This window comes from Papio anubis, chromosome 16, assembly GCF_008728515.1.
Source record: "Papio anubis isolate 15944 chromosome 16, Panubis1.0, whole genome shotgun sequence".
Taxonomy (NCBI): Eukaryota; Metazoa; Chordata; class Mammalia; order Primates; family Cercopithecidae; genus Papio; species Papio anubis.
Window position 1 is genome coordinate 79,319,493 of NC_044991.1, and position 25,592 is coordinate 79,345,084.

At 41.8% G+C, this 25,592-nt stretch overlaps 1 protein-coding gene across 7 annotated transcripts in view; it reads right to left on the reverse strand.

Annotated features, from left to right (window-relative positions):
• ZFP64 (ZFP64 zinc finger protein) overlaps window positions 1–25,592 on the reverse strand; it is a 96,343-nt gene that overhangs the window by 49,819 nt on the left and 20,932 nt on the right. For 4 of the 7 annotated variants that reach the window (XM_021920921.2, XM_021920923.2, XM_021920924.2 and 1 more), the window contains 4 exons: window positions 21,491–21,652; window positions 20,317–20,379; window positions 15,376–15,627; window positions 6,371–8,522 (listed from right to left, as the gene is read on the reverse strand). In XM_021920921.2, the coding sequence (XP_021776613.1) occupies window positions 7,240–8,522; window positions 15,376–15,627; window positions 20,317–20,379; window positions 21,491–21,652 (1,760 nt within the window). In that variant the 3' untranslated portion in view covers window positions 6,371–7,239. Of the gene's footprint in view, window positions 1–6,370; window positions 8,523–15,375; window positions 15,628–20,316; window positions 20,380–21,490; window positions 21,653–25,592 lie in introns of those variants that run through there. The other 3 variants (XM_021920922.2, XM_003904603.3, XM_009215923.2) reach the window with 3 other exon arrangements.

A 25,592-nucleotide genomic window follows, 5' to 3' on the forward strand; every position in this document is an offset into this window, starting at 1 on the left:
GTGTAGTGGTGCACACCTGTAGTCCCAGCTACTCAGGAGGCTGAGGCAGGAGAATCACTTGAACCCAGGAGGCGGAGCTTGCAGTGAGCTGAGATTGCGCCACTGCACTCCAGCCTGGGTGACAGAGCAAGACTCCGTCTCAAAAAAAAAAAAAAGCTGAAAGCTGAAATGAATGAAATGGGAGAGGAGTAGAGAAATAAATAAAAGCAAAAGTGCTACTTTTACTTTAATACAAATGACTAAATAAGTAAACCCTTAGCATGCTAAGTAGAAGACTAAAAATACAACAATAAAAAAAGAAACCCCAAAACCAGTAGTAACAAGAAAGGTGATGGACCCCCAAATGCCAAAGTTATTAAAATATTTTAAAAAGAAAGTTAAATGGAATCATAGGGCCACATAATTGAAAATTTAGAGCAGAGTAAATGATTCTTTTTTCTTTTGCTAAATATAAACTACTAAAACTGATCCAGATAAGATATACGACCTGAACAGATCACTAATTACAGAAAATAATTGGGAAGTTTGTTAAGAACGTTACAATGAAAAAGACTATCAGCCAAGATAATAGAACAGGTAATTTCTGAGATAGTCAACCTATAGCAGGTCACTGAAAAAGAAGAGAAGAGCTCCAGTGTATTTTTAGAGTTGCACAAGCTCCAATTTATTTTTAGAGTTCTGTAAGAAACAAGCAAAAATCAGAGATAGCACTAAAAAAGAAAACTAGAGACCAGCTGCATGTATGTGTATACAAGTCATTGCCACTTATCAACAGGGATCCATTCTGAGAAATACGGCATAGTCTCTGGTTCCTAGGCTAGAAATCCATACAGCACGTGAATGTGCTGAGTACTGTAGGTAATGGTAACACAATGGTAAGTACTTGTCTATCGAAATATAACTAAACATAGAAAAGGTACTGCAGCTCAGGCGTGGTGGCTCGTGCCTGTAATCCCAGCACTTTGGGAGGCTGAGGTGGGTAGATCACTTGAGCCCAGGAGTTCAAGACCAGCCTGGGCAGCATGCCAACACCCATCTCTACAAAAAAATACGTCGTGGTACATGCCTGTGGTCCCAGCTACTTGGGAGGCTGAGGTGGGAGGATCACCTGAGCCTGGGGAGGTAAAGACTGCAGTGAGGTGAGCTGTGATTGTGCCACTGTACTCCAGCCTGCGTGACAGAGTAAGACCCTATCTCAAAAACAAAACAAAACAAAAGTACAGTTAAAAAAATGGTATAAAAGATAAAAATATGGTACACCTGTTTAGGACACTTATCATGAATGGAGCTTGCAGGATTGGAAGTTGCTCTGGGTGAGTCAGTGGGTGAGCGGTGAGTGAATGTGCAGGCTTAGGTCAGGACTATGTACTACTGTAGACCTTATAAACACTGTACACTTAGACTACTCTAAATTTATTAAAAAATTCTTTCTTCAGTAGTAAATTAAGTATAGCTTATTGTAACTTTTTTACTTTATACATGTATTAATTATAAAGATTTTGACTCTTATCAAAGTCTTTTGTAATAACACTCAGCTGAAAACACAAGTATTGTATAACCATACAAAAATATTATTTCTTTATATCCTGATTCTATAAGCCTTTTCTATTTTTTTCTCTTTTACTTTTTCAACTTAAAAAAAAAAAAAAAACGAAGACACAAACATGCACACTAGCCTCAGCCTATGCAGGGTCAGGATCATCAAGATATCAGTAGGCAATAGAAATGTTTCAGCTCCATTATTATTATGAGATCACCACTGTAATATGCAGTCTGTTGTTGACCAAAATGCCATTACGCAGCAAATGGCTAGAGTTGTAAAACTTCCAGGTAAGATATTAGCAAATGAAATCCAGCAGTGTTTTGGAAGAATAATTCAACATGACCAAGAGGATTTGTTCCAGGAATGCATGGTGACTTAACATACCAGGGTATATGCTATACGAATTCACTGTGTCAACATATTTAAGTGCAAAACCTAAATACTTATGGCTAACGATTTTAAGACGATATTTGATAAAATTCAGCAAGCTACCCTGATAAGTGAAATTGCATCAGTATTTTATATGAACTTATCAAAAGAATTACTATGAAAATATTAAGTCTTCTACTCAAAAACCTTTATTCAACTCCATTGTAAACATTATTCAGTCAAATTATTTAGTCTATTTTTATTATATAAGGTCTGTGTTTCTTTTTTTTGAGATGGAGTTGCGCTCTGTCGCCCAGGCTGGAGTGCAGCAGCGCAATTTTGGCTCACTGCTGCCTCCACCTCCTGGGTTCAAGCGATTTCACTCTAAGTGAAAACTGGAGCAGAAGAAAATGACCTAAGTATATAAAAACCATTATCCAAAGGAGTGGTGTATATTACATTGGAAAATTCTAAAGTTAGAATTAGGAATCACAGCAAGGATGCCAGCTGTATCAGCGTTGTTTGGAGGTTCTGGCTAAAGCAACAGGACAAGAAAACAAAATAAGTAGTAAAAATATTCTAAGGGAAGAGATAAAACAATATGAAAATAAAAGACTACATCAGATAATTATAAATCATATTTATCAGAGACCAAGGATTTCTAATAAATACAATTCATTACTGAGAATTTTTCTTTAATATAGACAAATATAGTCTATTTTGGCTTTTCTTGATGTCTGCAACAAATACAAAAATTCCTATTCACAATTATGATAAAATTATGGAATAATAAAAAAACACAGGGCCACGGTGGCTCACTCCTGTAATCCCAGCACTTTGGGAGGCCGAGGCAGGCGGATCACTTGAGGCCAGGAGTGCAAGACCAGCCTGGCCAACATGGCGAAACCCCATCTCTAGTAAAAATACACACACAAAAATTAGCCAGGAATGGTGGCAGGCGCCTATAATCCCAGCTACTCAAGAGGCTGAAGTGGGAGAATCGCTTGAACCCAGTGAGCCAAAATTGCGCCACTGCACTCCAGCCTGGATGACGTAGCGAGACTCCATCTCAAAAAAAAGAAACACAGACCTTATATAATAAAAATAGACTAAATAATTTGACTGAATAATGTTTACAATAGGAGTTAAATAAAGGTTTTTGGGTAGAAGACTTAATATTTTCATAGTCATTCTTTTGATAAGTTCATATAAAATACTGGTGCAATTTCAATAAAAAATTCCAAAAGGTTTTCTTTTTTGGTGGGGGTGGTTTAGGTACTGGATAAAATAACAGTTCCTTTGGAAGAATAAATATCTAAGAATTGCTAAGAAAATTTTGGAAAATAATAGCTGGGGGAAGCTTTGTAAGTCTAAAAGATTAAGCTTACCTTCATGCTAATATGATCAAATAAGTGACGTTAGCAAGCCAGATCATCTTCTGGAATCTCAGATCTCTAATCTTCCAGAATAAAGAAGTTCTGGAAGTATATTTGTGAACTTTATCTACATGAGTTAAATTAGGATTTCAGTTTTCAGGAAAATAATATTTAACAAATGGTTTTGGCATAAGCAGACAGTCAAACTTGTTCATCATAATATATAAATATGAGTTCTGGGCATGAGCTGTAATCCCAGCACTCTGGGAGGCTGAGGTGGGCAGATCACAGGAGGCCAGGAGTTTGAGACCAGCATGGCCAACATGGTGAAATCTCGTCTCTACTAAAAATATAAAAATTAGCCAGGCATGGTGGCACACACCTGTGATCCCAGCTACTTGGGAAGCTGAGGCAGGAGAATTGCCTGAGCCTGGGAGGCAGAGCGGGCAGTGAGCTGAGATCGTGCCACTGTACTCCAGGCTGGGCGACAGAGCCAGACTCTGTCTCAAAACAAGAAAAAAAAAAAAAAAGAAAGAAGGAAAAAAAAAAAGAATTCTGGCTGCAGCAAGGAGCCAATGAAAAACAAACAAGCAAGCAGGAAAAACACTAAAGGGAAAACCAATTTAATCTCAGGGGAAGGATGGATGTTCTTAGAAAATACAGGTGCCACAAATGAAGCGACAGGAGCATCTAACCACAGAAAAAGACAGTCATTTTTATATGGTGACAGCCCCACAAGTAAAGTCAAAACACAATGACAGGAGGGGAAGAAACTCAGCAATGTGTGACTGACGTTGGGTTAGTGTTCCCAACTTCCCAACAGCCAAGGAGAAAAAGGAGGGAGTAAGAGTTCTAAGTTCACAGAAGAGAGAAGCACACATGGTCAACCAGCCTATGCAGAGATGTCTCAGAAAACGCAGACCACAACACCAGCTAGGGGAGTGCATGAAGGCCAGATAACCATTTTCACACAGCAGATTGACAAAACTTCCAAAGGTAGTTAGGCCCACATCATGGATGAGACTATCATTGTGAAAATTAATCCATATTTATGTAAGTACAAACTATGCAAGCTCCACGAAACTTACTCTTTTGAATCTACTTACAGAAAAAAAAAAAAAAAGAGCAGAATATGAAAGTTTACTGGGGCAGTTTGTAATGGCAAAACTATTCCTCAGACAACCTTTAATAATCATAATAGCAAGATGACGGACTAAACCCTGGCATGTCTGTAACGTTTGTTTAAAAAAACTAGGTCTATAGATGGAATAATCAAAGCAAGTTGCAGAGAAATGTGCAGAGTATGATACAATTACTGTAGAACTAGGAAAACGTTTTCTATGTTATCTTTTGAGTCCACATATATTGGTAAGAATACAGAGCACCTAACATTACTTACCTTGGATGGGGTGAGAATATGGAGGGGCTGGAAGTTGTTGGCTTGGTGTTTGTACAATTCTGTGTGTAATTTATTCCAAAGAATAAGTTTTACTGTTGTAGTTTGTAAAGAGACAAAACAACCAACAAATCAAATATGCATGTGTGTACATGTCCATGCATGTGTATGTATGTTTGTGTATGTATATATATGGAAGGCAGCTGGTAGGTAGAGATCTAAGGATGCAAAAAGAAATATAGAATATAAAAATATTATGCTTAATTAAACTACAACTTTATAACTGGAGTAGAAAACATATATACATAAGCATAAAAAAAGAGTGATAGGGTCTGGGCACGGTGGCTCACACCTGTAAACCCAGCACTTTGGGAGGCCGAGGTGGGCAGATCATGAGGTCTGGAGATCGAGACCATCCTGGCTATGGTGAAACCCTGTCTCTACTAAAAATACAAAACATTAGCCGGGCATGGTGGTGGGCGCCTAAAGTCCCAGCTACTTGGGAGGCTGAGGCAGGAGAATGGTGTGAACCCGGGAGGTGGAGCTTGTAGTGAGCCCAGGTCGCACCACCGCACTCCAGACTGGGCGAAGTGAGAGACTGTCTCAAAAAAGAAAAAAAAAAGATTGATAGGAAGTCCATCAAAATGGTTACAGTCTGTATAATTTGTATCTGGACAGTAAGATTATTAGTAACTTCTATTTTTTTCTAGTAATATTCTGTTTTTCATATTTTCTATCTTGAATACACATTATAATCAGGAAAAAATCCTTTACAGTTAAAAAAAAGTGGGAAAAAAGAAAGATGTAGAAAATAGGATCAGGACAATGGAAGTTTCCCAGCTGAAATTCAAAAGCAGAACAGTTTTCTAAAGGGTTGTAAGCAGTGAGTTTAAAGTGACAAAATTATTTAAATCACTAACATTGTATACTGCAAGCTTTTTCTGTTTCTTACCAAAAACCATAGCTAATAACTCACTATTATCATTGATGATAGGAAAATAAAGAAATTATGGCAAATATAATATAGCAAGTCATCAAAATTGTGTTCAAATATTATGGATCAAAGAAAGAAGAATAAAAGTGGTAAAAATGTATCTAAGTATTCTCATAATATTCTAAATATGCTTCTGTCGCAAGAGTAACCTCCTCTTCTCACCAATCCTTGGTGACAGCAGAAATGAGTGGTATTACAACACTAGAGAATGGCTTAAGGTACAAGCATGGGTGATTCTAGCTTGCTCTCTGGCACCACCTACTGATCAAACAGCATCTCAACGGAAAACCGCACAATTTGAATTTTCCTCTTCTCAATACAACCTATGCTCTGGAAAAAATCTAGGTACGCTCTCAGTCCACTCATCTGGGTTCTGCACAGATATTAACATCTCAAAAATGCTATTCTAGAAAATTCTGTCTTGTTAGTAGAAACTTTGATCATTTTTGCATCTAAACAGAAATGACAGGATTGTCAGTCTGAGGTTTCAAAATGAAAACGACAGTGGGATGGATCACTTTATCACGTTAGGTACCACATCTATTTAATGTGACTGTGGAGGAGGTAAGATGACTGTGTGATATTTATGAGAGGATTAAAAACCTTTGCTGCTTCAGGTTGTTTTTGACTAATGACTCACACCCCATCATTCCCAAATCCGACCTTGGCTCTAAAGAATCATTAACATTCAGTATATTTTAATCAGATATCAATTTATTAGGGAACCATTCATTTGCTGCTCATTAGCACTAAACATTTGTTTTTGGGGGGTCAAGTATCCATGTCACATTATGTAGAAAATGGTCCTTCATGCCAACAGGCTTACATGTGGAAAACATGAATCCCCCCAAACTCTGGGGATTATTCCAGAATGGGGCAAAAGAGAGGCTGGGAAGTACCATTTACTACACAAATTTAATAAGATGGACAAAAACCTTTATCAGAGTTGGAAAATCAAGTTGGAAACAAACACATATATTCACTACTTAATGTATTTAATTCCAACCCCTCATTGGAATCACCTTGGTAACATTTAAGATTCTACAACAGTATGATGTGACGATTCAGAGGTGGTCTCAAAGTTGTTACAGTGTTAAAAAAAATTATAGTAAGCAGTATAAAATTACAATTTATTATGGGGCCAGGGGGATTCACAGCCATCCTTAAAAATATTAAGAGCAAACCACGGCCAGGCATGGTGGCTCACACCTGTAATCCCAGCACTTTTGGGAGGCTGAGGTGGGCAGATCACTTGAGGTCAGGAGTTCAACATGATGAAACCCCGTCTCTATCAAATATACAAAACTTAGCCAGTCATGGTGTCTACACCTGTGGTCCCAGCTACTCGGGAGGCTGAGGCACCAGAATCGCTTGAACCTGGGAGGCTGACTTGCAGTGAGCCAAGATTGCGCCACTGCACTCCAGCCTGGGAAACAGAGCGAGACTTCGTCTCAAAAACAAAACAAAACAAAGAAAACATGAAGAGCAAACCTTTTAGAGAATTCTACTTATGATTTCTTTTTCTCAATTCCTTTCCCCCACTCCTTTTGTTTTCTAAGCACTAATCTGGTATGGAGTCAGCGGGACAGAGCAAAGCTGGATGGGCTGCCCCTTGAATGATGGAGTAGGTCTGCTTGGGTAGTTCTTGCTGGGAAGAGGAGGAGAACACCGGCGGCGCAGTGGTGGCCACTGCGATGTTCTGGCCTCCATCGCTCACCACTGTCACTTCTGCTGTCCCCTCCTGAATCAAGGCGTTTAGGCCTTCAAAGTCAGTGCAAGTAATACCCGAACTGGTAATGAAAGTCTGATTGCCAGAGCCTTCCTGGGGGCCACCTGGGGCCGTGGGGATGAGAGTCTGGTGCAGAGTGGCTCCGTCCGTCTGGTCGTGAGTGGTCAGCAGGACAGCCGGCTGGGTCATTGCGCCCGCCTCGCTCGGACACCGCGAGGACTGAGGGGGGGCGATCAGACTGACCTGGCGCAGGATCTGCAGCCGGCTGTTCCCCGGGAGTTCCTCTGGGTTCTGGGCCACCAAAGCAGGCGGGACGATGTTCACTGCAGCGGCGGCAGCCTGGACGATGGTGTTCGCCTGTGGCACCTGATGCCCGACGATGATTTTGACTCTTCCCTCGCTGAACTGGGGCACTTGGCTGGGCTGGAGGGGTACCTGGAGGTGTCCCACAGTGAGGGGCGTGGCGGGCTGCTTGCTGGGATCGATCTGAAACTGGAGGACGGTCACGTCGGAGTTCTTACTCTCATTGTACTCACTGTGCTGTCTCTTGTGGCTGCGGAGTGAGTCCTCCCGCATGAAGGAGGCGTCGCATATATCGCAGTGGAAAGTCTTCTTGGCATCGAGCTTGGCCACCTGCCGGCTGCTTTGCCTGCCCGTGTCCTTCCTCTCCAGAGCCTCAGTCTTAACCATGTCCGCATGGAACTTCTTCATGTGCTTGCTCAGGTTGCTAGGCTGTTTGGTGTCGAAGCTGCAGTAGTTGCATTTGAAAGGGCGGTCGGTGCAGTGGATGCGCTCGTGGATGCGCAGGGCGGCCTTGCTGGAGCAGGAGTAGCTGCATTCCGAGCACTTCTCGGGATGCTCCGACTGGTGCACGCGGCTGTGCTTCCGGAGGGTGGCTTTGCTGTCACCCAGGAAGTCGCAGTGCGGACACTTGAAGTTATTCCCGCTGTGCTTGATGCGGATGTGCGACTTGAGGTTCCCCTTCATGGTGCAGCGGACGTTGCAGAACTCGCACTTGAAAGGCTTCTCCCCTGAGTGCACCCGCATGTGCCTTTTCAAGTCCGAGCTGATTTTGAACTTGGCGCTACAGAGCCAGCACTGGAAGGGGGCGTCCCCTGTCAACACAAGGTGAGTTTCGATAAGAACAGGCAGGCAACAACCACAGCGGATCCCCCCGAAGCACACACCAGAAAATCGCTTATACAAGGTGGGTGGGTGCAGACCTTCTAACTGCAGCTTCTAGCAGCCCCTGGGAGTGGGGGAAGAGGGGCAGGGTTTCTTTTTCTTTCCCCAGACCCAAACCACCACCACCGGTATCAAACCCAGAAGAAAAATGGGAGATCGAAAAGAGCAATTTAATTGTCCCAGATAAAATAAGATTTATAAGTATACTTGTTATATTCTTTAAAACACTCAAACTTGCACTCCAGCCTGGGCGACAGAGCGAGACTCCGTATCAAAAAAAAACAAAACAAAACAAAACAAAAAAACAAAAAAACACTCAAACTATCTTTCATACTGTTAATGTGCCCACTCTGCTAGTTAATGGTTCACAGTTGAAGACTTTGGCACAACCCGCTGAGTTTGACTGAGTTACATGTTGTAACAGATTCAACAATACATTTTCGAACGGGTCAGCTCCGTGCTGCACTCATTGGAGTATGGTTTTACAATGATGGAAACACCCAGCTTCTATTTCATGCAGATCTTTATTAATAAAGATGTGTTTATTGCACAAAATTTATTTATCCCATATTGCCAGCTGCGTTCTTTATTTGTGAAGTTACAAAATCCAGCTGCTTGATTTTTTTTAAAAAAATTCATATTCGCTGAAAGATGAGCAAGGCAAGTGAAACTGCAAACATCTGAATGGATATCATATTCCAAATTTACTTCCTCAATGAATGCCAAGTCCAAATTATCTGAGGCAATGACAATTCAAGCAAATTGGCGACCCCTCATTTCAACATTGTTTAAGTAAGCAAAATAGCAGCTAATATTCTTCAATGGCTTCCGGGATGGCAGGCGCTATGCTGAGTACTCCACAAGCGTGGTCTCGCTTGATGCTGGGAAGATGGCCCTGTGGTGGGTACTATTATTAATATTGTTTTTCAACACAGTTACACAGAGAAGAAGGCTGAGACCCAGAGAGACTATATAACTTGTTCTTGGTCGCCCAGTAGTGCAAAGCAGGGCTTGGATTCCAATCCAGGCTGACTCCAAATCTGGTATCTTTAGATGCTAGGTAATTATCTGTACATATAACAGATGTTTGCTTTCTTAGGACATAAACCCACAAGACTGGGATGGTGTTCCAGCTTTTTGACATAGGATCTGCTACTTCACCATGAGCTGCTTAAAGAATGCAAACAAAGATGGCAGGGGGCAATTGAACAAGCTTCTAGAACACTGAGAGGCCTAAACATAAACCTAAAAAAATGCTTTGTATGACTGAATACCACCAAGATCATGCATATTAAACTCCAGAACAAGGAACAGTAAGCTACAGCCTCTGGGCTACATCCTACCCATAGCCTGTTTCTATTAATAAAGTTTTACTGAAACACAGCCATGCATATTAGTTTACATATGGTTACTTGCCTGCCGTAATGGTAGAGGTGAGTATTTGTGACAGATACTGCATGGCCCACAAAGTCTAAAATATTTACTATCTGGCCCTTTTCAGAAAAAGGGCCTTTTGCTGCTTTAGAATGTTGTTCTTAACCTTTTTTATGCCATTACCCCTTTTTGGCAGTTTAGTGAAGTCCATGGAACCCTTCTTAGATAATATTTTAAATGTACCCAAAAAACTAAAAGAAAAACCAATAGGAATATAAAAGAAACCAATTATATTAAAATAGTTATTAAAGAAAAAAATTGTGATATGCCAATGTGTGTGTTTCATTAACGCGTTCAAGAATCAGACCTAGTGGCAGGTCTAGGAACTACAGTCATTTCTAAATAAAGAGGAGTGTAAAAGATATTTTACTCTATCTGCAGCAATCATTATGAAGAGATTTTTGATTTCCACTGGCGACAACTTTACATGCACTGTTATTAGATTGGTTGCCTGTTTTCATAATTGAAGGACATGTCAAATTTCAATACAGGCTAGTGAAAATAAAGACTTTTTTTTTTTCCCATCCAAGGACCTCCCTCCCAAATCTACTCATGGATTTCTCAGGGGCAGACATCTGTAGACTCAAAGTCAGAATCCTTGCTCCAGAATGTTTTACTAGGTTTTCCAGTTACATCCCTGCCAAAATTATAGCGACAGTCTTTTTTCACTTCTTTAGCAATCTGCAGAGGTGAGACCCAGAAAATCCAGAAAACCAAATCTCACAGCTAAGTTGCAGAGCTTAACAACACCCTTTGGCATGAAAGCAAAGGTTATAAATTCCTTTGTCTTTTTTCTTTTTTTTAAATTTAACCATAGACATTACTTTAATGAAGTATACTGGTCAAATAGTCCCACTGGACACTAAGGTCTTCAAACCTAATGACTATGTTCATTCTTGCCTACTACCTGATTCCCACTGTGTCTGGCACATAGTGAGGTTTAAAGAATGTTGGATGAATAAGCGACATATATTTAAGCTGACAGATCTTCCTTGAGTTTGGGTTGCTACTCAAACAAGTGTTGATGTAGTCTATCAAATCACCGAAAGGGTAAAAACAAAATCCTATTAATTTACAGTTTTACAAGTGCCACAGATTTATAAAAGGGAAAATGAACATTCCACGAAGACCATGCATAAATGGCACACATTTAAATTTTTGAAAAACACACCTTTTCTAGACCAATTTAAAGATGCTGCTATAAATAGTAACTTCATCCTTATAAATAAAAATGAACCATTTTCATACATGAATTGTTCAGCTTCTCTAACTTAGGCTGGGGGAAATTTCTGAAGCAAATCAGTTGGGCATCGATTATGCCAATGTCTTAACTTGCTGTAGATTACTAAAATGCTCCCACATCTCCCCACCTCCCACCCCTCCTTGTAGCACGGCCTCTGCCCTGTCATTAGGATGTTCTCCCATGATCCGTGATAAAAGCCTCAACCATGTCATTGGATTTGGCCAAAGGTATATTTAGTCACTTAAAACAAATAATGGCTTGAAATGGACTTGTGCACTGGGGCTTGCTTGCTTACACCTCGGTCATGACCATGAGGTCAATCCTGGCCTAACTACTGCTGGTCTCAGGAGAAGACCAAGAGACACATGGAGCAGAGCTGATTTCCTCAGCCAAGGCCAGTGGACAGCCAGTCCATAACCAGCAGATCCTCAGACTAATAAGACAGCCCAGCCAAGGTCAAAACCAGCTGATCCTCACAGGTGAACAGAAAAAGCATATTGCATCTATTGAGGTTTTGTGGGCTATTACGCTGCATCGCTGTGACAACAGACAATGGATACAGATACAGGTATCTAGAAAAAGGGTGATGCCATAACAGAGAACCAAAATACAGAGCATTGGTTTTGAGATTGGGTTGCATGTGGAGGCTGGAAAATGGCAATGCACACTACTTAATGGCAAACATTTGGTAAGATTGTCACTCATGGTAGCTTAGAAGACAGAAAATGTACATAATGAGTTTTGGACTTGAATAAAGAGATAAATTCTAGGCAGAACAGTGAAAGTGTCTTATAAGCTGCATATGATAAAAGACTACAAGAAAGAGACAAACTCAAAAAAAGAACTGGACATTTACTAAGCAGAATTTAGAGGGAAGACAGAAAGTCAAAGATTTACTGGATATAGTTTCTCATCTCCAGCCAGCTTCTCCAGCCAGCTTTCCCAGGTAAGACAAAAGCCTGGGACAAAGATCAATCTAAGAAACTAGTCTCAGAGTGAAGACCAAATGTGAAATAAGGTGTCTAAATCTAAGACTCTTTATTAAAATCTTCAAAAGGGAATTAAGAATGGTGAGAATGAAGTTGGTGCCAAGTATGTTCTCTCAGCTGGACAAAGGACTCCTAAAACCCACAGAAGGTTAAATGCCAAAAGTACCTATAATTGAGTTTAGAAGAAGAGGCAAGATTCCAAAAGAATTGTGGGTATTGCTTTTGGCAAATGGATACATAGGAAACTCACACAGTTTTTAAAGACAGCTCTACCAGCAACACTGTCACCAGCCTTACTAAAACAAAAGGTAAAAGACCTCCAGCTGTTGGCAGACAGAAAGCAAGCTGAGAAAGTTTCTCAAAGGTACATTTTGCAATCTTTTTTAGAAGTAGCTTAGGAAAGTGATGGAAAGGATGCTCCAATGGGCAGGGTTAAGAACCAAAGAGCTGAGCCAAGGCCTAATCAAGAAACATTCCCTATCCCCTGAGTAGGGGGAACCTGGGAACATGTGCCCAAAAGAATTTCAGAAATGCTATGGACCAGGGACTGACAAATGCCTTTCTGCCTTTCTTTCTTTCTTTCTTCTTTCTTTCTTTCTTTCTTTCGTTCTTTCGTTCTTTTCTTTTCTTTTCTTTCTCTTTCTTTTTAATTATACTTTAAGTTCTGGGATACATGTGCAGAATGTGCAGGTTTGTTACACAGGTATACACGTGCCATGGTGGTTTGCTGCACCCATCAACCTGTCATCTACATTAGGTATTTCTCCTAATGCTATCCCTCCCCTAGCCCCCAACCCCTTGACAGGCCCCAGTGTGTGACGTTCCCCTCCCTGTGTCCATGTGTTCTCATTATTCAACTCCCACTTACGTGTGAGAACATGTAGTGTTTGGTTTTCTGTTCCTGTGTTAGTTTGCTAAGAATGATGGTTTCCAGCTTCATGCATGTCCCTGTAAAGGACATGAACTCAACGTTTTTTATGGCCACATAGTATTCCATGGTGTATATGTGTCACATTTTCTTTATCCAGTCTATCATTGATGGGCATTTGGGTTGGTTCCAAGTCTTTGCTACTGTGAATACTGCCACAATAAATATACATGTGCATGTGTCTTATACTACCTTCCAATGGTAGAATTATGGTAATTATTTTGGCTTTTTGTTTTACCACTGTATATTGGGTGTATCAGGACAGACAACTTGTTTTTTATTTCAACCATCTCTAGATGAAGAGAAACCATATCCAGACCCAAGGGAGATCACGCAACTGTGGTCCTTAAGGCTGATCCTATGATTGGATGAGACTTGCGGGGTTCTTGGGAAAGTGTGAACGCATTTTGCCTGTCAGAGAGATGTGAATGATGGTGAGGATAAAGGTGGACTGTGGTTGTTTGCAAAAACGGTCCCAATTCAGCCCGGCGAGGTGGCTCACGCCTGTAATCCTAGCACTTTGGGAGGTGAGGCAGGTGGATTGCCTGAGCTCAGGAGTTTGAGACCAGCCTGGGCAACATGGTGAAACCCCATCTCTACTAAAATACAAAAAATTAGCCAGGCATGGCAGCATGCGCCTGTAATCCCAGCTACTCAGGAGGCTGAGACAGGAGAATCACTTGAACCCAGGAAGTGGAAGTTGCAATGAGCTGAGATCGCGCCACTGCACTCTAGCCTGGGTGACAGAGTGAGACTCCATCTCAAAAAAAAAAAAGTAAAAAAAAGGTCCCAGTTCTTCACCTTCCCTGCATCCCTGATCTTTGCCACGTAACACTGTGATGACCTCTCACTGTAAGTGAGCTCAGTTCCACCCTTGACACCAGGATGAAACATGTGACTTGCCTTAGCCAATGTGATGCTTGACAACTTATAGAAGCAAAGACTTGAAATGGGCTTACACTGGGGCTTCCTTGCTTGCACCTCTGCCATCCTCATGAGAAGGACAAGCCTGGGTTAGTCCATGGTCCCAGGAGGACGATGAGAGATGCACAGAACACAGCCAGATTGCCTCAGGCAAGGCCAGTGGACAGCCAGCCAGCCCACGGTCAGCAGATCCCCGGGCAAGTCTGGAAGGCACCCAGCCTTCCCCACACATGTGGTTAAGCCAAGCCAAGATCAACAGAGTTGTCCAGTCAACTTCCTGCTGACCTAAAGTATGTTAGCAACAAATGTTTATAACACAACACTGAGATTTCATGGTTGTTATCGCAGCATTATGGAATCATTATCTAACTGATACACCAAAAGAAAGAAGTATGTAATCTGTTGAGTTACCTACCCTGCTAATTTTGCTGTATGTTTTTTGGTCAAGCTGTTCCATGCTGAACTAGAGGATGCTTCAAAAATGACTGGAATGCTTAATCATTATGCAGAATTTATCAAAGATACATGACTTATGCCTGTATTTTATTTCGTGCACCTCCTCAATTACATACTTTACAAGTGAATAAGTTATAAAGTTATATAAAGAGATATACATATGTATAAAGCTATAAACTTCATGGTTTTCTCCTATTTTACTGAGAAAGGCTCTTCAAGGCAGCTGAAAAGCAAAACTGCAAATGGGCCAAGCACGGTGGCTCATGCCTGTAATCCCAGCACTTTGGGAGGCTGAGGTGGGCAGACCACTTGAGGTCAGGGGTTCAAGACCAGCCTGACCAATATGGCAAAACCCCATCTCTACTAAAAATAGAAAAAGTTAGCTGGGCATGGTACAACATGCCTGTAATCCCAGCACTTTGGGAGGTTGTAGTGGGCAGACCACTTGAGGTCAGGGGTTCAAGACCAGCCTGACCAAGATGGCAAAACCCCATCTCTACTAAAAATACAAAAAATTAGCTGGGTGTGGTGCAACACACCTGTAATCCCAGCTTCTTGGGAGGCTGAGGCACAAGAATTGCTTGAGCCTGGGAGGTGGAGGTTGCAGTGAGCTGAGATAGCGCCACTGCACTCCAGTCAGGGCAACAGAGCAAGACAAAACAACAACAACAACAACAACAAAACAAAACTGCAAACAACGGGATGAGCAAAGGTTCCAACTCGATTTCTTCCATCGTGGCTGAATGCTTTAAGGTGCTTATGATTTATGCCATAGGAAGTATAGAGAGCAAATAACAGGTGGGACTCACCCGTGTGGGATCGCAGGTGGACGGTGAGCTGGCTGGAGTTCCGGCTGGCGTAGGGGCAGATCTGGCATTTGAAGGGCCGCTCGTCCGAGTGGATCCGCAGGTGCTTGTTGAGGCTGCTGCTGTCGGCAGCGGCGTAGTCACACGTCTTACACTTGTAGGGCTTCACGCCCGTGTGGCACCGCATGTGAGTTTTCAGCTTGTCCTTCCGGCTAAAGCACTTGCCACAGACTTCACACTTATGAGGTTTGTCTCCTTCAAACACACACACACACACAGATGGCAGCAGGAAACGAGATTAAAAAAGGAAAAGGCTTATTTCCCACTGCCTTACGAAAAAAGTCATATACAACCACCAAAGAATATCCAGAAAACCCTGAAACACTGGGTGGATGATTGGCAAAGAGCTAACATCTTGGGAGAGGGGAATTTTCTTCCATTTTCCTTATTGATATTACTTGAATTTTTTAAATGATGAATATTAATTTCTTATAAATTTTTTATAAATTAAAAATAGAAGGCAATTAAAATAAAAATTTAAAACATAGGTAAGTAAAATAATAACAGTTGTGTTAATTTTCTCTTATACTCACTCTCTCCTTTTTCCTTTTCACAAAGAGATGCACCCTAAAATTTAGAACACCTAAGTTTCAGCAGAGTTCATGGCTGACCAGCGAAAGACTACACTTCTCAGCCTTGCCCACAGCTAGGTGTGATCTGTGACTAAGTTTTTATCAAAGCGATGGCAGAGAAAGTAAAGTGTGTCTCTTTCACGAGAGGAAACTGCTTGCCTTTTACATTTTCTCTTTTCCTGCTTCTAGCCATGGCATGGGGGTAAGGCAGCAGGTGAGGGCAGGTGAGTGAGTGGGTGAGGGCAGGCGAGTGAGCGGGTGAGGGCAGGTGAGTGAGTGGGTGAGGGCAGGCGAGTGAGCGGGTGAGGGTGGCATACCTGCAGATGGTGGAGTCATGTAACAGAATGAGGTGGGAGGAACTTAAGTGCCTGGATGGTCCCTAGGACAGAGCTGCCCACCTGTCCCGACCTGCCTGCTCACCTCTGGACAGTTACACGGGACAGATACAAACCCCTATCTTGCTTGTTAGAGCTGGTGTTTCAGTTTCATTCTTACAGCAGCTAAATCTGAACCTCACTAATGCATATGTCAACTTGACATCTGTGAACAACTGCTAACTTTTTGGTGTATATTTTTCCAATCTGTGTGTGTGTATGTTTTTGGTACATAAAAACTCCTGGCTAACATCAATTTAAACACTTTTTGAACGGCACTGTGCCTTTGAATTACTATATTTAATCCTTGCAACAGCTGGGATTAGAACCCAGGACCGTCTTGCGCGCGTGTGTGTGTGTGCATGTGTGTGTGTGTGTGTTTTGGCAAATACTGCACTGCCTCCCTATTGACTACTTTCTTGCACTTACAGTAATTTCTATCACCTGTTTCATATCATTACATATCCACAACATGGTTGTTAAGGCTGAAGTATTTCACTGTATGGATATGCATAAATTATTGAATCCACTCCTTACTTGGTCATGAAAAAGAGTAAGTCGATATGACATACTGATGTGAAATGATGTGCAAAAGTAATTGAAAAAAAGCAAGTTGCACTGATAGCGTGTATTGTATTAACTTAATAAGACATGGAAAAAATTAAATGTGTGTGTTTTTAGACCTGGTCTAGGCATGCAAATATTTCAGAATGAGACATAGAGGTCTATTAGGACAGCTGACTTTTGGTCATGGAAGGAGGTGGCTGTGAGTCAGGATCTTCTTTTTTTTACTTTATATATCAAATATTATCCTGACCAAATCGTAACTAGCCAAGTGCTAAAATAGTCAGCCAAAGCTGACCATTGTCATCATAAAATAAATATTTGGGATTTAAGAATACATCTAAACGTTTATTAAAGATCAGCATTTTGGCTGGGCACGGTGGCTGTCGCCTGTAATTCCAGCACTTTGGGAGGCTGAGGCAGGCAGATCACTTGAGGTCAGGAGTTCGAGACCAGCCTGGCCAACATGGTGAAACCATGTCTGAACTAAAAATAAAAAAATTAGCTGGGCATTGTGGCGGGTGCCTGTAATCCCAGCTACTCGGGAGGCTGAAGCAGGAGAATCACTTGAACCCAGAAGGCGGTGGTTGCAGTGTGCCAAGATTGTACCACTGCACTACAGCCTGGGTGACAGAGTGAGACTCCATCTCAAAAGGAAAAAAAAAAAAAGCATTTTTATTATTAAACATTTTAATAGGCCAGGCACAGTGGCTCACACCTGTAATCCCAGCACTTTGGGAGGCCGAGGCGGGCAGATCATGAGGTCAGGAGATCGAGACCATCCTGGCTAACATGGCGAAACCCCGTCTCTACTAAAAATACGAAAAATTAGCCGGGCGAGGTGGCAGGCGCCTGTTGTCCCAGCTACTTGGGAGGCTGAGGCAGGAGAATGGCATGAACCTGGGAGGTGGAGCTTGCAGCGAACTGAGATCGCACCACTGCACTCTAGCCTGGGTGACAGAGCAAGACTCTGTCTTGAAAAAAAAAGAAAAAAGAAACACAAAAACAAAACCAAAAAAATTTTAGTCATCAAATTAAAAAACCCAGTAACAATAATTTACCAGCATTGTCAGTGGCTCAGTAGTTCCTGTGGTCACTACACTGGGTATTTGCAACACTGGGCAGATGCTGGATGTTGGCAGAGCTCAATGGTTTTTGGCCAACTCAGCTGGTAAAGAGCCCTGTTGCTGTTGCTCCCCCAAACCCCAACCCCAGGGGTAATTAAGCATGCCCCCACTCTCTGAAGGTAACTAAGGTGAGGATACATTTAAACTTGAAAATGTAGACAGAGACACTTCAGTTATGCAGAAACTATCCTACAAACACCAGGTGGGCTAACTGTGTAGAAGATATTTTCTGTGGATTTGCAGAAATAGACAAAGTTGTGGCCCTCACTTGTACTTTTACAAAGCTTTCCCTATCATCATTAATAATTATAGTACTCAGCCAGATGCGGTAGCCCACACCTGTAATCCCAGCACTTTGGGAGGCCGAGGCAGGTGGATCACCTAAGGTCAGGAGTTTGAGACCAGCCCGACCAACATGGAGAAATGTCATCTCTACTAAAAATACAAAATTAAGGCCAGGCGCGGTGGCTCAAACCTGTAATCCCAGCACTTTGGGAGGCCGAGGTGGGCGGATCACGAGGTCAGGAGATCAAGAACATCCTGGCTAACACGGTGAAACCCCGTCTCTACTAAAAAATACAAAAAAACTAGCCGGGCGAGGTGGCAGGTGCCTGTAGTCTCAGCTACTCAGGAGGCTGAGGCAGGAGAATGGTGTAAACTCGGGAGGCGGAGCTTGCAGTGAGCCGAGATCCAGCCACCGCACTCCAGCCTGGGCGACAGAGCGAGACTCTGTCTCAAAAAAAAAAAAAAAAAAAAAAAATTTGCCGGTGTGTTGGTGTATGCCTGTAATCCCAGCTACTCCTGAGGCAGGAGAATCCCTTGAACCTGGGAGGCGGAGGTTGCGGTGAGCCAAGATCGCGCTGTTGCACTCCAGCCTGGGCAACAAGAGTGAAACTCCGTCTCAAAAAACCAAAAAACAAAAAACAAAACAAAACAAAAATTATAGTACTTTATTCTTTCAATAACAAATATGCTATGGCTTGATGGATGAAACCTCAACATATGAAACCCACATGGAGAGTTTCATTGCTTATTACACTAGAATGCTTGCCAATCAATACTTGAAACTTAATATTTGGATCATTAGAACAAATCCAGATGGCATGACACTGTGAGGCTGATTAGATATGATGGTGACCCCAGTGCAATAAGGCACTTACTGGTCATGGCCAAGGAATATAAGAAATAACTGTTGGCTACTCATCTTCCAAAGGCTGAAGCTAAATAGCAGGCATTGGGCAATTAGTGAAGCCAAAGCCAAAAGTCACTGCATCTTATACACGTTTATACTTTTTAAATTTAAATCTGTATCATTTGAATATGAGCATCTAACACTTTGTTAAAAAAGAGTCTAAAGGCAATTCCTTTTCCATGCAGAAAGTCTGGGAGACATAAAAATAATATATTAAAGAAAAATAAAATCACCAGAAATCATCACTTTTTTCTTTTCCCATGCATCGATCTTTTCCTCTTCTTTTAAAACAAGTATTTATTAAAATAAATTCTCCTTTCTAAATTACAAAAATAACACACACTCACTGTATTCAGTGATATAATGTAAAGATACATAAAAGGAAAGTTTTGGCCAGGTGCAGTGGCTCACACCTATAATCCTAGCACTTTGGGAGGCCGACGTGGATGGATCGCTTGAGTCCAGGCATTTAAGACCAGCCTGGGCAACATAGTGAGACCCCCCTCTCTATAAAAAATACAAAACATTAGCCAGGTGTGGTGGCACCTGCCTATAGTCCCAGCTATTCCGGAGGCTGAGGTGGGCAGGTCAAGTGCCACTGTACTCCAGCCTGGGTGACAGAGTGAGACCCTGTCTCAAAAAATAAAAGAAAAAGACAAAAAAAGAGACAGTTTCTTTTCTCTCCCATTATTCCTCTCTTTACTAATCATTACACACACACATGCACTTGTAGGATCATCTCCTCAAAATGAGAATATGTGCATTCAAATTTTAATTAATTTTGGCAGAATCATTTTCAAAATGGCTGTAGCAGTTCATATTCCCACTTAGCTAAGTTTGCTCACATCCTCTCCAGAGCTGGATTTTATTATGTTAAAGACTTTTCTGCCAAAACCATGTGTACAAATGGCACCTTATTTTTTGAAATCTGGACTTGTATTCCCGTAACAGCCAGTGACGTTTGGAGTGGTATCATTCATCTGACCTATGTGGGTCCCCGGCTCCTAGCACAGAGCAGGTGTTGAGGGCATATGTGCTAAAGAAATGCTATTTACCCGTGTGAATTTTTAAATGCCGCTCCATGTCCTTCATGCCATAAGCAGTCTTGAATTGGCAACCTAAAAAAAAACAAAAAAAGGAAAGATTAATCATAAAGGGAAACTTAGTAAATTTTAGCGGGGAGAAAACTGGCAGAAACGTCCTTACCCAAGTGACAAGAGTTAACACCACAGTACGGGGAAAAAGAGATCTCATGTGCCTTCGTATGTGATGACCAGGAAAGACACAATGTCATTTTGTGGTTCCTGCCAAAACTGCGTAACCTGAATCTAATCATAAGGAAACATCAAACAAACCCAAACTGAGGCCCTTTTGACAAAATCACTGGCCTATACTTTTCAAAAATGTCAAGCTTATGAAAGATAAATGCTTAACTGTTCCTGATTAGAGGAAATGAAAGACATAAAATCTAAATGCAATCAGTAATAATTGGTTGGAAACTGGATCAGAGGGGGAAAATGTCATTGTTTTGATAATGGTAGAGAGGACATCAGTGGGACACTTGATGATGAAATCTGACTAAGGTCAGTAGGTTAGATAATAGTACCTATAAATGTTACTTTTCTGATGTTGATGATTGTCCTGTGGTTATTTAAAAGAATATTCTGGTTTTTAGGAAATACACACTGAAGTATTTAGGAACAAAAGGGCATTGCATTGTCAGCAACTTTCAAACAGTTTGGGGAAAACTACACTTGTATATATATTTGTATATATACAAAGAATGACAAAGCAAATATAATAAAATGGTAACATTTGGGGAATCTAGATGAAGGGCACACAGGGATTTTTTGGTGCAATTTTTGCAACCTTTCTGTATGTCCAATATTATTTCCAAGTACATTAAAACCAACGTAAGGAATGAAATTTTTTTACTGGATATCGTCCTAAGCTACAGCATAGGGAAAAAATTTACAGCAACCTGAAATTTTCATGAGTTCCACTTCAAAGGCCTATGGCTAGAAAAGTCTTAGAACCCAGGTGCAGAATGACCACAGACAGTGGGAGACAGGTTGTATGTGCTGATGCAAATGCCAGAGGGCCCTGATTTTTATGCCAGGTAGTTTGGGGCACTTCCATGAGCACTTGTCAGGAACTCATGAGGAAAAGCCCTGGAGCCTGGTTAAATGTCACACCTTCTACGCAAGTAGAACATAATGCTGCCTTTACCTGGATAGCAACAGTTAAGCCTTTTCTGAGCAGGTGGCGTTGTGGGCTTTTTGGTGCGTGACTTGGCAGGGAGAGAGATGACAGTGGCTGTTTGGTTTTCATTACTTTCCGTGGGCAGATAAGTTTGATAGCCATGTTCAAAAACAAATTCTGGAGCTGAAACTAAAAGATATGGTGATTATTAATTTTCTCAATATAAATGCCCTCTAGCTATGCCCTCTGCCTACTTTTCTTTGTAGAGTGAATGCACATACTAGTTTGCTTTCCCAGCCTCCTTTGTGGCTTCAGAGTGATCATGTGACCCAGTTCTAGCTAATGAGACACTAGACAGCATTTGCTGGGAGGCTTCTGTAAAATATTTTCCTCCCTGATTTAAAATAGTATGGAGGGAAAGGGTAGGCAGGGCAGATGGAAAAAGATGCAGTTGAGAAAAGCTCATCTTGTTGCCCTGGCTGCCGTACTTCCTATCTTTCTACATGCTGGAATGATGACGCGATGCCCGGATCTGTGGCAGCCATTCTATAACCATAAGGGTAAAAATGAAAATCAGATGCTGAGTCAGAACTCCGAAACCACCCAAATCTATACTTTTTTCTTTTTCTTTTTTTTTTTTTTCTGAGATAGGGTCCCACTTTGTCACCTAGGCTGGAGTGCAGTGGTGCAATCACAGCACACTGCAGCCTCGGCCTCCCAGGCTCGAGCAATTCTCCCACCTCAGCTTCACGAGTAGCTGGGACTACAGGCATGCACCACCATGTCCGGCTAATTTTTGTATTTTTTGTAGAGACTGGGGTCTTGCCATGCTGCGCAGGCTGGTCTCAAACTCCTGACCTCAAACGATCTACTTGTCTCGGCCTCCCAAAGTGTTAGCCACCATGCCTGCCCTAGACTTCTTAAATGAACAAGAAATGTCCCTATAATTTATGTCTCTATAATTTATGCCAGGTAAGTTTTCTGTTAGCTGCAGCCAAATGCCTTAGGTGTTTTCATAAGCTATAGGACAAAATCCTAATAAAACACCAAACGGGAACTGATAGAAGGGATTTGGGGCAAAACTAGTCTAATTGACATTCTCCTCAGCATTTCCCCCCTCAAAAAATTTCCTTGTACTCTTACTGAGGTTCTGATGCAAAAAGAAAAAAAAATAGCAAAACACAGACTTAATATAAAATATAATTGTAGGCCAGGCGTGGTGGTTCACACCTGTAATCCCATTATTTGGGGGGCCAAGGAGAGTCGATCACCTGAGGTCAGGAGTTCGAGACTAGCCTGGTCAACATGGTGAAACCCCGTCTCTACTAAAAATACAAAAATTAGCTAGGCGTGGTGGCAGGTGCCTGAAATCCCAGCTACTCTGGAAGCTGAGGCAAGAGAGCTGCTTGAACGTGGGAGGTGGAGGTTGCAGTGAGCCGAGATCACGGCATTGCACTCCAGCCTGGGTGACAAAAGTGAAACTCCATCTCAAAAAATAAAAAAATAAATAAATTTTAAAAGACAAGATAGGCAGTCTCAAATTTTTTGGTTATAAAAAATTCTGTGACTACTTTGCTAACTACATTTATAGTCTGGACTTAAGCATGTTTCTTTCCTCCCTTCCCTCCCTTCCCTTCTTCCCTCCTTTCTTTTCCTTTCCTTCCTTCCTCCCTCCCTCCCTCCTTCCCTTCCTCCTTCTCTTCCCTTCCCTTCCTTCTTTCCTTCTCTCCTTCCCTCCCTCCTTTCCCCTCCCCTTCGTTCCTTCTTCCCTTCCCTCCTCTTTCTCTTTTTGGTTCTATCTTTCTTAGAATGTAATTTGTCACAAGAAGATTTGTCTTCAAATATGGAGTAAATATGACCAATGGAGGCTTGTTCAATGAGTGAACCTTTCAGGCTAATAGGCCTTAGTGATGATTTTGAAAGCCACTGTAATATTCTGTTTCCCAAACTTCAGTCACTCAGACACCACCTTTGACATTTTTGACATTTTATTTACAGATGATTTAAGTCAGCACAGGCTTAACATCACTATTTATTTTAGCCTTGTCCAAAGCACTAATATCCATGCCACAGGCTCCAGGCGCTAGTTATGTTTTTCTCTTAAAACAAACACTGTATTTCTTTGAATCTAGGATGTTTTAGATTGTAAAATGCATCATAATTTCATATACGATGAAAAGGCTGCCAATTAAACACATGATGACACCGCTTTCTTTTTTGAGGTATTTTATTTTATATTTATCAAATGGGCTTTTCTTGACTTCTTTGGACATTTGGCAGGAAACTCAGGTTCCTGATGTCCATCTCTTTGGCACCTTCAGTAGTGACCATATCACTCTGATACATGTCAAATGATACCTTGGTGCTGTCAGCATTTGGTATTTGGGTAAAGCCATAGTTTCCATTTTTCTCAATGGAAATATGTATAGGGAAGTCAAGGGCTTCGGTTTAAAGTCAGCTGAAAGATTCCGACAAACTGATGTTTCCTGTCTTCACGCCAAGTATCTCTGATGCATGAATCAGTTGCACCTGCCTCCTGTTGAAATGTTTTCATTTACTCTGTAGGATCTGGCTATTTCTCCCGGTTTCTCTTGCTCTGCTTGGGTTCTCAAAGCATGGTCCCTAGCCAGCAGCATTGGAGCTGCCTGGGAACTTGTTACCAAGGCAAATTTTTTGGGCCCCATCTCAGACCTACTGAATCAGACACTCTGGGGGTGCACCCAACAATCTGTGCTCTAACAAGCCCTCCAGGTGATCCTGATACACACTCAAGTTTAAGAAGTACTAGCAGAGACCATCCTTTTCCATCTATCTTGACAGTAGAACTTAACCCAGCTCTGTCTATATGAGGAATTCCACCTTTCTCGGTTGTTGCTTTGCAAGAACGTGCAATTGCAGTCACTCCTCCAACAATGAAGATTTGTTTCATTAATATCAAATTTACCCCTGTTACTGTTTTCAGGCATTTCTGGGTAAGCAATTACTTTTCATCTTCAACTTGCTTCATTATGCAACATCTTGGAAGACATTTTAAACAGCAATTAAACTCAAGACATATAGTTCCAAAATTGCACACAACGCAGCTGAGGTGAGAAAAATGTGACCCACTGAAATCAGGTTTGTTCACATGCACAGCCAAGTAATGTTTTTGACTGCCTGTTGGTTGACAGAAATCTCACTGATTCTAAAATGCATCGTTGTTTCCGATATGTTAAAATGCATCTTCCAACTGATATAAGCTCAGGTTTGACCATTCACTGTGGATGTGACCTCAGGCCAGTCATGTAACTTCATTGAACTGTTTTCTCACTATAAATGGGGATAATCACCATGCCCACTTCATAAGGATGTTGCAAAGTTTAACACGAGAATTCAGTAGCACAGGATGTGGCCATGGTTGAATCTCAACAAATGTCAAAGGGGATATACTACAGTTCAATAGAACCAGACTCTGGCACTTGTGCATCAAACTCTCAGCTGAAATGCTCATGAGCTAGGATGATCAACCATCCCTGTTTGCCTTGGACTGGGGTTTCTCAAGAACTTTTGGTGCTAAAACCAGGGTGCTGGGTCATGGTCATACTCCCATGGCCTCCCAACCTTCTGCTCTACAACTTCCTGTACAAGTGACCTCCTGTGCTGGAAGGTGTTCACTGTGGGGTGAGTATGGATGGCCAGGCCCTCCCTACAAGTCAGCTCACAGGCTCCTCGGCACTCTCTTGAAAGGTAGATGGTAGGCCCTTCACCCTCCTGCCACTTTCTGCTCTCCCCAGGGATTGGCTGGGCTCCATCTCTTAACTGTCCTCTACCATAAGCCTGGGCAAGTCCCAGCAGAGGGAAATGCAGGAGTATTTTGTATATCAACCCCTTCTCAGATGTATAATTTGCAAATATTTTCTCATTCCATAAGCTGCATTTTCATTTCTGCTGTTTCCTTTGATGCACACAAGTTTTAAGATTTAATGTACTCCCAGCTGGGTACAGTGGCTCACACCTACAATCCCAGCACTTTGGGAGCCCAAGGCAGATGGATCATGTGAGGTAGGGAGTTCAAGACCAGCCTGATTAACATGGAGAAACCCCATCTCTACTAAAAATACAAAATTAGCCAGGCGTGGTGGCACATGCC